Here is a 16,688-nt window from a genome sequence, read left to right on the forward strand (position 1 = left end):
TAACTGCGTAAGGGTCTTTCAGATACTCTCATCTTGCTTGGGGTCACCCAAAGTGGATCCATATGCTGATTTGACACAAGTTTCACACTAGATATGCTTCCTAATGCAACTCAAGATGTGCAAGGACTGGTGAACTTTGAACCCCAGATCCTCTCTGTGTGAGGCAAGAGTGCCATCACTGCTCCACCATAACACATAATGCAGTTGTACAATCACATAACATTTATGTTTGGCCTGGTGGCCTAAATCCAGATTATTTTACAGCCCTTCAAAAGGAAAGAATTTGGCCATTTTTAATCTAAATGACAAGCAATTTTCTGTCTGATGATTAACCGAGTAATCATTTACAGTCTAGACCTAATTGTTTAGAAGGCTCAAGGATGAATGTTGAAAACACAAATTCCATTAGAACTGGTCCTATTCAAATTTTCTTCTGTAAACTTTTGTTTTTTGCTCATTTCACTGTTGACAGCAACATAAAGTATGAAACCTTTTGTACACATTACCCTGTAAATGAGCCATTTACATAATAAATGTAGGTCTCTGCTACAAACATTTTGCAAATAAGCTAAAACTAATAACAATGATGATGATGAAAAAACAAACCAGTAAGATGGAGAATATGTTTATGTGTACACATTTCGTAATGAAACTGGCTGGGAAGATGATTTCTTTTTGTGCTTTTAATCTTACCGTGGATCATTTCAGTCAACTCCTCCAGTCTGTCTTCAACTTGCATCTGTCCAGCCAGCTCCCGCCTGTCCGCTTCTCCTTGGTCTTTACCAGACACCTTTTCTTCTACCTTCGCCACCTCCCAGGTTCCGGGCCAACAGTAGAGCCTGTGGTCTCTTAAAGCCCAGCGGTGCTGCACAGCGCACAACGATATGGGACAGGGCGGTGTGACCACAGATGGATGGAGTGCTTTCTCTGCCGCAGGCGTGGCGCTGTGGTCATGATTTGTTTGGTTGAGGATGTTACCGTTGGACAGAGTTACTGGCTGGGACAAAGTGTCTGGACTATGACAAACCTGATCCACCTCCAAGTCAATGTCTTGGGGAATTGAAGATCCTGCGGAGGAACACGACAGCACAGACACAGACAGTAGTCCAGTTCTGGTTTCAGTTGTGGTCATGTCCTTCACAGCTCCCTCCTTAGTTGTGGCTCCAGGAGGGTTTGCTGTGCCTCCATTGCCAACTGAAACTTCAGCTGAGCCGCACTCAGTGTTCTCCATGGGCTCAATTTCAGCCTCTAATGGGTTTTCCTTGCTCTGTACCACAACTGAACCAGCTGGGACACAGGCTCCAGAATCACTGACAAGAACTCTGCCTGCACTTTTTATTTTAGTTTTCACTCCCATTTTTGCTCCTCTTCCTCCTCTCACCCGGCCTCTTTCCGATGGTGTCCCTCTACCCCTAGTTCTCAGCCCAACACTCCCTCCTGCCTTCTTTTGTGCTCTAACATTCTTTGGAGCACAGTTCTGCACTCGTCCATCCCGCGCAGAGACTGTGACCGGCACGTCAGGTGGCTTTTGCAACTTTGAACCTACTGTGTTGGCTACTGCAATTGTTTGCGCCTTCTTATCACTAAAATCTTCATCATCTACTTCTTCTTCTTCACTCTCATTGCTTAAATCCAATCTCTCGACACGGGTCAGCCGACTTCCCATTTTCCTTTTCGTTGGATGCCCCGAGTCTCTACTAACCCCACTACCTCGCCCTCTGGGCTTCCCCCTGCCCCTACTTCTGCTTGGTATTCCGACATTGTGTCCTCTACCATGGGGGCCACAGCAATCACAAGCTTTGGGGGTTCTCTTCCTGCCCGAGGTCCGGCCATTAACTGTACCCTGAGCACTTGGTGGTGTGTGAGTGGAAGACCGGTGCGATGCTGGGCTCGACTTAGTCTTTAGAGCTTTTACTCTGGTTAGCACCGAGGGTTTGGCATTAGCAGGAGTAGACTGCCGGGTATGATCTGAGGTCCCTTTAAGCGCTGCAGTGAGGCGTTTGGTGGCAGTCTGGGTGCGGCCCTGATTTGATACTACAGTCGAAAAACTCAAACGGCCTGATGCTGACTGTGTTGTTTTCATTGGGGAAGGAGAGCCGCTGTGAACCATGACGTCCTCCTGTGGCTCTTCAACCCCATCCCCAACACCCCCTCTGCTCACTCTTGTCTTTTCTGCCCTTCTGGTCTTCCAAGTTTGACACTTTGGTAGAACACACTCTGCTCCTCCTTAAAGTCTTGTTCACACTTCAGACCTCCTGGATATTTCTTGTCAAGCTTCCTCTGTTGTGTAGAAAAATAGTCATTCTTAAAAGGTTAACAGCATGACTGCAGATTAGAACACAGCAGGTTGAGAGTATTCCTCAGCGATGGGTCGACTGAAAGCTTAACAGCACGGCCTCCTAATTAGAGAAGATGGAAAAAAGACAGCGAGAAAAAATTAGAGTGCCAACCATTTAGCAAGATAATTAAATCTCTAACAGGCCCCCAAAATAGCTCCAACTTTTGCCAATGATTTAAAAGTTGATTCAGAACTGCATAACTATCTCTTACAGGGAGTTTTTCCTTCCCACTGTAGCCAAGTGCTTGCTCACAGGGGGTCGTTTTGACCGTTGGGGTTTTACATAATTATTGTATGGCCTTGCCTTACAATATAAAGCGCCTTGGGGCAACTGTTTGTTGTGATTTGGCGCTATATAAAAAAATTGATTGATTGATTACAGCTGAAGGTGACATCACAGCCAGTGTGTTGAAACTGAATCCATTCATCATGCAGGTGCCTGAATAATTAATCATTTTTAAATCTAAACTGTAACTTTGAAGACAGCATTTTTAAAACCCACAAAAGCCTCTAGATTATTATGAGGCGAATTGACTATGCAGCTGCAGCCAGGTCCCTAAATATTTTGACAGCGGCGATTTCTATAATGTTACCTCTGAACAAAACCACAATGGAGTTGAAATGAAAGAATTAAAGATGTGCTTGTAATGCAGACCGTCAGCTTTAACTCACTGTGCTTTACAAAAATATTACATGACCCATTTAGGAAATATGTCTTTGTATACATACCCTGCATCCAAATACTTAACATGTACTTAACCTTGGTTAGTACATACTACCCAACCGCTAATGCAGTACATACTAGATGTAAGCGAGAGAGTACGGTAGTAAGGACACCATTTGAATGTACTACACCACCATCTTACATGCCCTTTAACCCAGATTTTTACAGATGACGCATATACGCACACTCACATATGAGCTGAAAATTTCTATTTTGTAGTGGCAGACTTTTTATTTTTATTTTTTAAGAGTCCCTGATGTATATTTGTAGAATAGCTGTAGTCCATAGGCTAAACAGGTTTTTGGTACCACTTAAGGGGACTAAATGACACTTGCAATCCAGCCTCAGTATATCATGGCATATACAAAAATGTATGATAACCATCCCAGGGTAGTAGATGTAGCCAGGTACGGAGAGGCCAATAAAGAATTACACGGTCTAATTTCAAAATGCTCCAATCATATTGAAAAGTACACTACATTATTTGTCTGATCATAAAGACTCCAAAAAAGTATTGTTTGCACTATCTATGACTTGACATTTTGGAGTTCCGGGGTAAAAACTGCAAAAATGGTGACAAAGGTCAATTTCAGTTTATACAGTTGCTCCAATTTTGGTAAAAAGTGGTGAAAATTATTGGTTAACAGGGTTTTTAAAAATGAACAGTCTGGACCATCTGTCGTGCTTAGTTATGTTACAGTGTAACATATGTCACATGTCAAGGAATCCAATGGACATTGGCGTGGTTTCACCTTTACTTTGGAGACCAAGCATTCGACAATGTTCAAATTATTCCATTTACTAATCGTATTAGCTTAACCAAAAATTTGCATCACTTTTCACCAAAATTGGAGCAACTTTATCTTTTGACCACTGTACAAACTGAAACTGAAATTTGAGGACATAATGGGGCATTCTGAGGCTTCTTTAATGACCAGAACAATAACAACCAAGCCCGTAGCCAGGATCTGAAAAGGCGGGGTTCTTTTTTGGTTAAAGTGGACCCTCATCAACAGGGGGTCTCGGGGACCTGACAAAGGCCCCCAGAGAATTTTGGGGTTTTGATGTCCAGGGATGTATTCTGGAGGGTTTTTTTGATGACTATTTTTTCTCTCCACCCCCACGCCAATTTAGTTGTACTGCTTAATACGTGTGGCATTTGTATTGTATTTGTATATATATATATATATATATATATATATATATATATATATATATATACATACATACATACATACATACATATACACACACACACTGTAAAAACAAACAAAAAAAAAACTGTTGTTTTTACAGGAAACACTGGCAGCTGTGGTTACCAGGGAATTGCTATAAAAAAAATACAGCAGCACAGTAGATAACTTTACAGACATAATATGTAAATGGATTTACAGTGAATGAACCACGGCTGACTCACATTAAAAAAAACTGTTAAATTTACAAAACAAAAAAAAAAAAAGAAGAGAGCCTAGTCTGAGTATCGTATTGCATTAAAATTAAAAGAAACAAATCATGCAAGGATTATGACTGAACAGAAGTACTTGGACTAGCGATAATAATTTGTTATAGGCCTACTCCCTAGCCTACTCTACAAGCTGCAAATAGCCTACCTGTAGCCTATAGGCCTACCCGAATTTGCATTGTTTCATCAATCATGTTAAAGTTAGGCTACAGCATAAACTTGTAAAGTGACTTACATATAATTCTTGTATTTTTTAAAAACAACTATCTAAAACTATAGGTTTTACAATGTTTGCATGTCAATTTACCACAACTGTTTTGTAATGAGTATTACAATATTTCTCAGTTTTTGTTACAAATAGTTGTAGTTTCAACAAATGCATTTGATTAGAATCACATATTGTTGTTGAACATCTAACAAAACATTCTGTTTAATAGTTTACAAAAGTCCACTGTGATTGAAACAAAAAATGTGTTTTTGGGTTTACAATACTTTTCTGTAGTGATTTTACATTGTTTTTATGTAAATTTCATGACATTTTTTTTTACAGTGTGTGTGTATATATATATATATTTGTACATTTCACTTTTTTTTTTTGCACATTTTCACCTTTTCTTTGACTTTACCCCAAATTGATATCACAAACTACATGTTCGTTTAATAAGATTGCTATCAATCAATTAACCAACCATTTATTTCTATAGCCCTTTACAGCAGCCAGGTGGTATCCAAAGTGTTTTACAGTAAAATCAAGGAACAAGAATTCACAAAAATAAAACAAACCTACAACAGAATTAAAAAGCCACGTACAAACAAAACATGTCACAGCGCCACCAGGTGTTAAAAGCCATTTTAAATAAATAAGTTTTGAGCTTTGATTTAAAAAGTGCTGGGTCAGAGTTCATGTGTAAATCAAGAGGGAACTTGTTCTACACTCTGGGTCCAGTTACTGCAAAAACACAGTCACCCCAAACTTTATATTTTGCAGAAAAGTTGAATTAAGTAAACTTATTTTTTAGATAGCTCATCAATTAAAGAGTCCTGAACTGCAGTAAAACTCAGGCCCAGAGTAATATTGACAAACATTTTAGGTGTTAAAATATACTCAACAAAAATATAAACGCAACACTTTTGGTTTTGCTCCCATTTTGTATGAGATTAACTCAAAGATCTAAAACTTTTTCCACATACACAATATCACCATTTCCCTCAAATATTGTTCACAAACCAGTCTAAATCTGTGATAGTGAGCACTTCTCCTTTGCGGAGATAATCTATCCCACCTCACAGGTGTGCCATATCAAGATGCTGATTAGACACCATGATTAGTGCACAGGTGTGCCTTAGACTGCCCACAATAAAAGGCCACCCTGAAAGGTGCAGTTTTATCACACAGCACAATGCCACAGATGTTGCAAGATTTGAGGGAGCGTGCAATTGGCATGCTGACAGCAAGAATGTCAACCAGAGCTGTTGCTCGTGTATTGAATGTTCATTTCTCTACCATAAGCTGTCTGCAAAGGCGTTTCAGAGAATTTGGCAGTACATCCAACCAGCCTCACAACCGCAGACCACGTGTAACCACAGCAGCCCAGGACCTCCACATCCAGCATGTTCACCTCCAAGATCGTCTGAGACCAGCCACTCGGACAGCTGCTGAAACAATCGGTTTGCATAACCAAAGAATTTCTGCACAAACTGTCAGAAACCGTCTCAGGGAAGCTCATCGCATGCTCGTCGTCCTCATCGGGGTCTCGACCTGACTCCAGTTCGTCGTCGTAACCGACTTGAGTGGGCAAATGCTCATATTCGCTGGCGTTTGGCACGTTGGAGAGGTGTTCTCTTCACGGATGAATCCCGGTTCACAATGTCCAGGGCAGATGGCAGACAGTGTGTGTGGCGTCGTGTGGGTGAGCGGTTTTCTGATGTCAATGTTGTGGATCGAGTGGCCCATGGTGGCGGTGGGGTTATGGTATAGGCAGGCGTCTGTTATGGACGAAGAACACAGGTGCATTTTATTGATGGCATTTTGAATGCACAGAGATACCGTGACGAGATCCTGAGGCCCATTGTTGTGCCAACATCCAAGAACATCACCTCATGTTGCAGCAGGATAATGCATGGCCCCATGTTGCAAGGATCTGTACACAATTCTTGGAAGCTGAAAATGTCCCAGTTCTTGCATGGCCGGCATACTCACCGGACATGTCACCCACTGAGCATGTTTGGGATGCTCTGGGCCGGCGTATACAACAGCGTGTACCAGTTCCTGCCAATATCCAGCAACTTCGCACAGCCATTGAAGAGGAGTGGACCAACATTCCACAGGCCACAATTGACAACCTGATCAACTCTATGCGAAGGAGATGTGTTGCACTGCATGAGGCAAATGGTGGTCACACCAGATACTGACTGGTATCCCCCCCCCCATAAAACAAAACTGCACCTTTCAGAGTGGCCTTTTATTGTGGGCAGTCTAAGGCACACCTGTGCACTAATCATGGTGTCTAATCAGCATCTTGATATGGCACACCTGTGAGGTGGGATGGATTATCTCAGCAAAGGAGAAGTGCTCACTATCACAGATTTAAACTGGTTTGTGAACAATATTTGAGGGAAATGGTGATATTGTGTATGTGGAAAAAGTTTTAGATCTTTGAGTTCATCTCATACAAAATTGGAGCAAAACCAAAAGTGTTGCGTTTATATTTTTGTTGAGTATATTATTACTATTATAAATAATAGCAGTATTCTATTAGTATTAAAAAATGTCTTCAAAAGTGGACCTTTAATTGAGGGGTGTGGAAGGGAACACCCACCAAACCATCTTTCTGTCTGGATTCACCCCTGGTTTACAGTCTCTGAGCAGGTAGAACAGAGAATTTGTGTATTTAGGTAGAAAGCATGACATAATTGAGAGGTAAGAAGGTTTTATTAGTGCGTTTTACTTCACGCCATCCTTGGAAAGAGACTTTAGGAGTATTTAGGGAAAAAAGTGCTGGTATTTGTTGTTAACGGATTGTGCTTCTGCAGCTGTGTTTTTACTTTAACCACACAGCGAGGACACACACAGCACAGCACGGCGTTTAAAAGAAAAGAAAAGTTTAAAAATATGTTTGGAAACTCTGCACTCTGCTTCCTGTGTCCTGACACAGAAGGGAACTCTCTTTTTCAACTTGGACCTGCTACACAAAACAGCGGCCTGACAGCTCGCAGCATCAAACACTGATGTAAACACAGGGAGGGATTATATGTGCATGTACCCAACGTGTTATACTGGTATGTCAATAATACCATGATCTGGTAGACCCCGAACGGTTACCAGTACAAAAATCATGGCAAAATTGGGCAAAGCACACACCCCCCCCCCCCCCCCCCCCCCCCCCCCCCCGGCTATAGGCCAGACAGCAGAGCGTGAGAGCAGCATTAAATAGGACATGTTTATGCATTCTTTACTGTCATTTTGCCACATTATTAGTATTATGGAAACATGCTGTTTATTATGAAAATTGTTGCTATTTCCTGGCATCAATGTTATGTATTTACAGAAGAATTGATCGACAAGGGTATGGCTGTATGCTAGGAATAACGCTTAAAAAAATAATAAAAACAATCTGCATTTCAGCAAGGGGTTTGCAGCGTCCCTATTTCCCGGTTTAGAAAAGCCCTAGGGGTTATGTTGGCAGTTGTCAGATAGGTCGGGACAGTAGCTTGCTGTAGTGACAAGCTAAACATGTGTGTGAATACTACAGCCAGGTGATCAGAACATGCCTTCAGCATTTGCCCTGAAACACCACCAGGCCCTTCTGCTTTATTGCACTGATGTTAAGGAGGGTTCTCTTTACCTGATGGGTCTGGAGAAGGAGAGGTTATTCGTTCTCTAGAAAGCTGTCTGCATCTGGTCCTCTGTTGGAGCTGCAACTGTCTTCAAAGTGGGTGAAGAATGTGTTTAGCGAATCAGGGACTTCTGGGTCAGTGGAGTTCATAAAGAGTCCAAACTTTAAACACAACTGTAACTTTTTGGAATCTCTATGATGTGAAATATACTATGGTAAAATTTTAAAGAAGATTGGAGCATTTCTAAATTAAATCTCTTCATAGACCCCTACCTGGCTATACTTACCACCATGGGATGGTAATCATACCCACTCACAGCTTCATGGTGTAGAGGAGCAGGGAATGATTTTCCTTCAACAAAACAGATCAAAACTACTCCATCTCCCATGTTCCTCTGCCAAACATTCAAGACTCCTTTTTAAGAAAATCCTCTTCTATACTACTTCATCATGAAGCTGTATAACAGGTGATGCAAAATGCAAAACTTGCACTATGCACAATTTCTAGAATTGCAGCCAGAGAAGCCTAAAACTCTACATGGTTGTCTGGGTGTCTTTCCTCACTCAACTCCTTGGACAGTCAGTTTTTGAGAACACTACACAGTCCCAAACTGGCTGTAAAAGTAATGATTTGCCTGTGTTACACTACTTGTGCAACTCATCATTTTGGCTTTTATGTTTTTATTTCATTCATGTTATGTTGCAAAGATTGTTTTTCAATGTCAGTTTGAAGGGCATCATTTTAGAAATTTCAATGTACAGAAGCCTGAAATATATATTTTATACCATTCCAACATTGATACATAAACAGTTCAAGTGTTCCCAAATTTTAGACTGCAATTCATTTATCCCTTAATGCTTAGTCAAAATTGAAAATTACTTGGTATTTTAAAAATTTTCAATAATTTTATAGCCTCCAATTTCTTGCACAGTACGGAAAAATTGCTTTACAAAAGCAAAAAAAAAAACAAAAAAACGCACAAATTGTGCAGCACAGTCTTTTGAGTTGTATAAACGTAATTACTGCTGTGTTTTAACTACAGTTTTGTCACGTTTAGGTGCACTGCATGTATTCCTTTACAGCTGGCAACCTGCAGCGACGACGGGAGGAATTACCATTTTATAGCATGTATTCTCTTATTATTCATGTTTCTCTTGATGCTAACTTATCCAAACGGGACAGCAGCCGTAAAATTCTGACTATTCCTACAGTCCAAACGCTCGATTTCACGTTGGCTGACAGCCCGCTCTGCTAATGACAGCTGCAAGAGTGAACATCTGAAATAAAATGCCAATTAGCTCATTTCACGCCAGGCAACGCCACGCCAGCAACATGTCAGCATTAAATGTAATGTATTAAATTCCATCTGCCGGACAAACGAAAGACGAATGTTGTGTTTGACAAAGTTTGACGCGTACTGGCTTCAGTCGGGGCTAGCTTGGACAAAACAACAAAGCAGCGAATTTCGTCCATTTCCAAGAGGAAGTTGAAGGCATGTACGAACAAAACGTGAACTGTGACCCGGCATTTTACCACACAGCGAATAAAACACAAATACCATAAAATGAGACCAAAACGTTATTCCACAGTACCTTTGTCTAGGAAATAAACTGAGCCTCTTCTGGCCACGATTGGAACAATCCAAACTAACCCTGCCGTCGCTCATTGATGACGTCACCCCGCCGTTAGTCGGCGTTCCCGTCCGAATTTGCTCAGCGAGACGACTTTCAAATTTTCACCTCTCCTTCTCACCTCGACTGGGTTTATAAAATAAATATTTTACACCAGATTCTAGTACTCAGCTGAAAACATGTAATTCAATTTTTTTTTTGTTTAATTCCAGCACCTTCTTCATAAATTCAATGTTATCTCAGTTTATAATATTTACTTTTTCTTGCCACGCCTTTCGCTCTAAAACTGGTGGGATTGGCTCCACCCCCTCCCTCGTAAGTGCAAGAAAATGAATGAATGAATGATTTATCTTTTTTGTTTGTTTGTTTTGGAAATTATAATGCTAATTATTTATTTATGTGTATAAAAGTGTATATACATGAAAGCAGACGTTATTAAAATAACTACATAAAATACTAAAAATAATACAGTTGTAGTTAAGTGAAATTTAAATTGCAATAAATATCAATAATTGCTTTAATTTTGAAGCACAACAGCTCTTGGGGCTGTAATAATTATTATTACTTTTATGGAAGCTATGCATAAACATAACTTCCTGAAAAAAAAATACTTGTAGATTTTTACTTCCAAGTATAACAAATGACCTAATAATTATTGGTATTTCAATGGAAAAAAGTAAATTCTACCGCCATCAAACCCCTAATTCTGTGTTTTTCTACTCCAGTTTTAAATTTTTTCATCTAACTTCATAACTCAAAATTGTAAATTCTGGGAGCAATTTTATTACTGTTCTCTGTACTTTCCCGAATAAATCCTTGTCCCTTTTCAAAGAAAAAAAAAAAAAATGGTGACCAAGCTTGAACACAATATTTAAAATAAAGTCTTATATGCAGTTAAAAAAAACATGGCTGGATAAATATGGGAAAGTTGTTTTTACTATTCCCAGAGTAGTGTTTGTATATTTACTATTGATAAATCATAACAGAAGCAATTTTTACTGCAATGTGAAGAATCATTCCCTCTTATTTTAATAAAGGTGCGATTATATTTGAGTTTTTGCATCAAGCATTATTTTATGTATTATTAGCAATTTGCAAATGTGCCTAAAACAATAAAAAGTAGGTATCAAACACAAATCAAATGTGTGTCTGGTCTTCACGTTTAAAAAGTCCAGTTTGTTTTAGGTAAAAAAAAAACAAAAACTGCACAGTTCCATCAAGTTCTCCTGTGATTTGTAAGACATTTTTTTTAAAGATGCATTAAAGCAAGTTTAAAGCACCCCTTTTTTGTTATTGTGATGATCTGCAAATCCGTTGTAATGAATTTCCATGAAATCAGATTTTAAAATAATAAGCTTATAACCCCACAAATTTAAGGGGTGATTTGTCATTTGATACTTATACAGGGACTTTACTCAAACTGACAAAAATAAATAAATGATTGGACAAAAAAAAAAATTACTTTTAATTTTCCTTGAAATAAGAATGCTTGAACACTATATTTTACGTTGATCTGAGGGTGGGAATGTGTACTATCTTGTCAAAAGCATTTGCAAAGTGTTGGTATTTTGCAATTTGCTTGAGCTATACATTATATCATGTATGCAGCTATAACTGATGATTCTTTTTTATGTGTGTTTTTGTACAGGTACAATAATGCTAACAAAAAAGGCACACTATATCGTAATAACCTTTAATTACAAAACAACACAGATATTTTAAAAACAATAAATAAAAGTAACCATAGGAAAGTAGAAGAATTAAGTACAAAAGTGACAGCAATAAAATGACACAGAAAACAAGGTTACATAAAGAGAATATTGGCATAATTGCTGGTTACAACTTTGTTCTAGCAAATGTATCATTATAAAGATGGTGCAGATGGTCTCAGTCAGGTCTCGTCTGGGGGAATGAAGCCTGTAAACATTAAATTAAATCATCAGAGTAGAAATTGTTAACATGAAGGCTTTTTTGTGTGTGTGTTTATTTAAAATAAAAATTTGTGTAATGGGTGGACCATAATGCATTAGAGTGCTGATCAAAATGCCATCAAGCAAGGAAATTGAAAGATGTGGATCCGAGGAGGGGGAAAAGCCCAAGAACAATTTTAAAAATGTACCAACTCTGTACTACAGGTGTCCATCACAATGCAGTGAAATAAATACAGACGGTTACTTTTGTACATACATAAGGTCAATGTTATGAGATCAAAATCAACAGCCAAAATAAGCTATGGTTCAGGTTCTTAGAAATGGCATTTATCTCATCGAAACTCCAAACGTGCACAGATCCAGCATGCTCATGTTTCACATACATGTCTTGAATCGTTTTGGAATCGCTGCCTTTGCGGTAGTGATACTCCAGTATTACTGACACTGCAAAGACTGAGTGAGTGCAGTATGCAATGACGTCCATCCATGCACACTTTCTTATTCAGCCTCGTTGGTGAGTCAATTGATGGTTGAAATTAGGAGCGGGTGTAGTTGAAGTTACATGTAGCTTGGGTGCCACGTGGTGGACATGTCTAGGCTTGTTGCAGGGCATAATTCTAAACCGCAACTCGACCCAACTGGACACAACATGTCACATCATGACCTGTGTGTGTGTGTCTGTGTGTGTTCCCAGCAGTCACCATAACATACAACTTATATGAGATGAAAATCTGGTTTTCTTAAAGTGTGGGGAAGACACAACATAGTCATCATGGACATCCCCACAGGAGGTGCTGCTGTGACAAATGTTCTGCACAGGAAAAAAATTAAATCTGATTTCTCCCTGAGAACGTTAAATGACTTCTATTTTGATTTGATTTGGGATTCCAGACATACAACAGCACAATATTTTTTAATAAAAACAATACAATACTCCCACATGAAATAAATGCTGAGGACACCGCAAGAAAGTCAAAAGACTTATTTACATTGTGGCCCTAAAAAAAAAAATAAAAAAAATAACTGCAAATAAAAATAAGTAAAATAATCAATAACAAAAATAAATAAACTTACTCAGCTCTGGTGACCATGCAGAGATAAAAATAATAGAGTGCTGCAATGTACTAAAACATAGAAGTCAGTTAAAGTCCTTCAATCAAACCTCTTTTTCTGTTGTTAGTACCTCTGTTGTGTTGTGGAGCTTAGCAATGCATCTGTTTTTGCATTCTTTGTGTGAATTTGCAGGAGGTGTGTTATTAAATTAAATTGTTGAATGTGCTGCTGGTTGTATCTGTTTGTGTTTTCTGTGTTTGCAACTGTTGTCTCAATTTGCAAGACATTTTTTATGCAATTGATGCAGGTGTTTTTTGTTTGTTTGTTTTTTGTATTTCTCTGTTTTCTGCATTTATTATGATGGAAGTCTAATTATCTATTGTTGGAAGTGTTGTAGCCATTATTGGCAACCAGAGAAAAGTCTTAAAATGTTCTGGCAAAAAAAAAAAAAAACTATTTAAAGAAAATTCTGAGTTTCTGGCACTGACACCTTATGACACTAAGTTATGTGAAACATTGTCTCATAATTGTTTGTGTAATGCAATAAACACATGAGGGAAAAAACTATATTGTTGGAAGCAACAGATGACTGATGGAAATAAAGCTGATTCAAGTGAAATTTTAAAGTACACCTCTTCAAATTCATTCATGAAAACAGCTTGTTTCCTGCTTTTTGACTGATATATATTGGGAGTTTTATTCCATCAGAACACTGAATATTAACCTGATATTTTAGTTTGCGGTTGCTGCCTCCGATATGGTTTCCCCACTGACGAACAACAGAAACGCACTCATGTACATCAGAAGATATTTTTAAAAAGTCATACAGCTTATGTCACATTTTTCACACTGAGGTGTGTTTTTGAGGCTATGAAGTGAACATAGGGGACGAGGGCAGGTTTGGAGGCGAATGTCTCAGCTGTCGATATTTGTCCTGCAAGAAACAAAGACAGAAATAATTCATTAAATCGACATTCAGATAAAAAAAATAAAAATTACAAATGATGTCATTTCTAATGAGTAATATTACCTATAAAAGTGTAGCATTAATAGCAGGTGTGTGCACAGTTCTGAAGACTGCGGCACCGCTGCTGCCCCCTGCTGTTAGCACCTGGAGCTGGATTTGGTAGATACTGTCAGCCTGGAGACCAAGAACTGTCACTGACCTCTGGGACTACGGAGGGAAACACTGGGTTATTTATTTTCCTCAAAGTGTTATCAGAATAAACCACCCTCCCTGCACACGCTGTCTGTCTCACCGGTGCGATTGTCTGTGTCTGAGAGATGAGCGTGTCTTCCTGCTCTTCTTTTGCCGCTGTAACTCCTGACTGGAGCGTCCAGGTGAACTGGAATCCTTCCACGGCTGCGGGGTCTGCTTCATGCTGGGACATCCTCCAGCGAAATGAAGCCAGCAGGCTCCCGTTGATTTGTTGAAAGTCTGCGGTCAGCCTCTCGGGGCGCAGTATCACCTTTCTGCCTGTCAGGAGGCGCTCTGATGCTAGAGACCAACAGAAGAAGGCACAGAGTGAAGTGACTGCAAGTGCACAAAAATGCTGATGGTGTCTTTTGTGATGCCTTCAGTGCTAAATGTAAAAGATCTGTCATTAATGTGTTCCTCAGTGAGGTTTGATCGGATGTGTTGTTAAAATCATTTACTTACTCTCATCCTCAGTGTTGCAGGGTAAAGGTTTGCCTGCTCTGACTCTGACAGATGAGCAAGCTGGGGTCATAACCCAAGCAACAGCCTCTGATGATGGGTCACTCTTCAATGCAATGGCAACCCGGTACTTACAGGCAAACAGCAAGTCTGTGATGGTGTGATGGGTTCCCTAAAAGTCAAACACAGAGTGAAGTCAGAGTTTAATGAAGAGCCATCAGTCATATTTTAATCGTGCAAAGTGTTGCATTCTGAGGGCACAGTGCATGTGACCGTGTGTGCGCATGGATGTGTGCCAGCAGGCTGGCTGAAGGAGAATATAAATCAGAAGTTAAGGTGACTTTGAAATTGAGGATGGCCAGCTGGCTGTTCCAGCAATATTATATATTTCATGTCTGCTACCTACCCATTTGGAACATCTCAAACCTAAACCTACTTCCAGGCACCTTATATATGCTACTCTGGAACCACCCCTGAATCCAAACAGTCCAACTGTCAACCCCACTGAGGTCCTTAGTTTGGGTCTCATTAACATAAGATCACTGACCTCAAAATCATTGTTGATAATTTATGGATCATCACTGACAGTGGTATGTAAATGTTTGGGCATCCCTGATGATTTCCATGATTCTCCTTTTATAAATCATTGGTTGTTTGGATTAGCAATTTCAGTTAAATATATCATATACCAGATAAACACACTGATATTTGAGAAGTGAAACAAAGTTTTGAGTATTTACAGAAAGTGTGCAATAATTATTTAAACAAAATTAGGCAGGTGCATAAATTTGGGCACCCCAACAGAAAAACTACATCAATATTTAGTAGATCCTCCTTTTGCAGAAATAACAGTCTCTAAACACTTCCTATATAGTCTGGATTCTGGTTGAAGGTATTTTGGACCATTCTTTTTTGCAAAACATCTCCATTTCAGTCAGGTTTGTTGGTTTCTGAGCATGGACAGCCCGCTTAAAATCACACCACAGATTTTCAAGAATATTCAAGTCTGGGGACTGAGATGGCCATTACAGAACTGTTGTACTTGTTCCTCTGCATGAATGCCTTAGAAGATTTTGAGCAGTGTTTAGGGTCAATGTCTTGTTGAAAGGTCCAGCCCCGGCGGAACTTTAACTTTGTCACTGATTCATGAACATTGTTCTCAAGAATTTGCTGATATTGACTGGAATCCATGTGACCCAACTTTAACAAGATTCCTATTCCTAACTCCTCAATTATGACTGAACTTGAAGCTAGACTGCCTGATATCTTAGCTTCACGTTTGGATTCCTGTGCACTGGCCACACAGCCCCACAGCATGATGGAACCACCTCCGAATTGTACTGTAGGTAGCAAGTGTTTTTCTTGGAATGCGGTGTTCTTTTTCAGCCATGCATACCGCCCCTTGTTATGTCCAAATAACTCAATTTTAGTTTCATCAGTCCACAGCACATTATTCCAAAATGAAGCTGGCTTGTCCAAACGTGCTTTAGCATACCTCAAGCGACTTTGTGGCGTGTATGCAGAAAAGGCTTCCTCTGCATTACTCTCCCATACAGCATCTCTTTGTGCAAAGTGCGCTGTATAGTTGAACGATGCACAGAGACACTGTCTGCAGCAAGATCATGTAGTAGGTCTTTGGAGCAGGTCTGTGGGTTGACTATGACTGTTCTGACCAACCTTCACTTCAGCTTATCTCAGATATTTCTTGGCCTGCCTCTTCGGGCCTTAACTAGTACCGTGCCTGTGGTCTTCCATTTCCTCACTATGTTCCTCACAGTGGAAACTGACAGTTGAAATCTCTGAGATAGTCTTTTTGTACCCTTTTTGTATCCTAAACCATGATGTTGAACAGTCTTTGTTTTCAGGTCATTTGAGAGTTGTTAGAGGCTCCCCTGTTGCCACTCATTAGAAGAGATGCAAAGAGGAGAAACATTTGAAAATGGCCACCTTAAATACCCATTCTCATGATTGGATTCACCTGTGTAAGGAGGTCAAGGGTCAATGAGCTTACCAAACCAATTTTGTGTTCCAATAATTAGTGCTAAATGTATTCAA

General features: G+C 39.6%; 2 protein-coding genes across 4 annotated transcripts in view; both read right to left on the bottom strand.

Annotated features, from left to right (window-relative positions):
* LOC117518461 overlaps positions 1-10,037 on the bottom strand; it is a 35,119-nt gene extending 25,082 nt beyond the window's left edge. Inside the window, exons 1-2 of the mRNA XM_034179589.1 lie at positions 9,954-10,037; positions 694-2,399 (exon numbers count right to left, since the gene is read on the bottom strand). Coding sequence (XP_034035480.1) covers positions 694-2,110 — 1,417 coding nt within the window. The 5' untranslated portion in view covers positions 2,111-2,399; positions 9,954-10,037. The remainder of the gene's footprint in view (positions 1-693; positions 2,400-9,953) is intronic.
* A 3,286-nt stretch (positions 10,038-13,323) lies between these two features.
* The window catches only part of anos1b (anosmin 1b), a 110,425-nt gene continuing 107,060 nt past the window's right edge, over positions 13,324-16,688 (bottom strand). For 2 of the 3 annotated variants that reach the window (XM_034179592.1, XM_034179591.1), the window contains exons 12-15: positions 14,637-14,805; positions 14,236-14,474; positions 14,011-14,150; positions 13,324-13,910 (exon numbers count right to left, since the gene is read on the bottom strand). In XM_034179592.1, coding sequence (XP_034035483.1) covers positions 13,892-13,910; positions 14,011-14,150; positions 14,236-14,474; positions 14,637-14,805 — 567 coding nt within the window. In that variant the 3' untranslated portion in view covers positions 13,324-13,891. Of the gene's footprint in view, positions 13,911-14,006; positions 14,151-14,235; positions 14,475-14,636; positions 14,806-16,688 lie in introns of all 3 variants that reach the window. The other variant, XM_034179593.1, reaches the window with a different exon arrangement.

Source organism: Thalassophryne amazonica, chromosome 10 (genome assembly GCF_902500255.1).
Source record: "Thalassophryne amazonica chromosome 10, fThaAma1.1, whole genome shotgun sequence".
Taxonomy (NCBI): Eukaryota; Metazoa; Chordata; class Actinopteri; order Batrachoidiformes; family Batrachoididae; genus Thalassophryne; species Thalassophryne amazonica.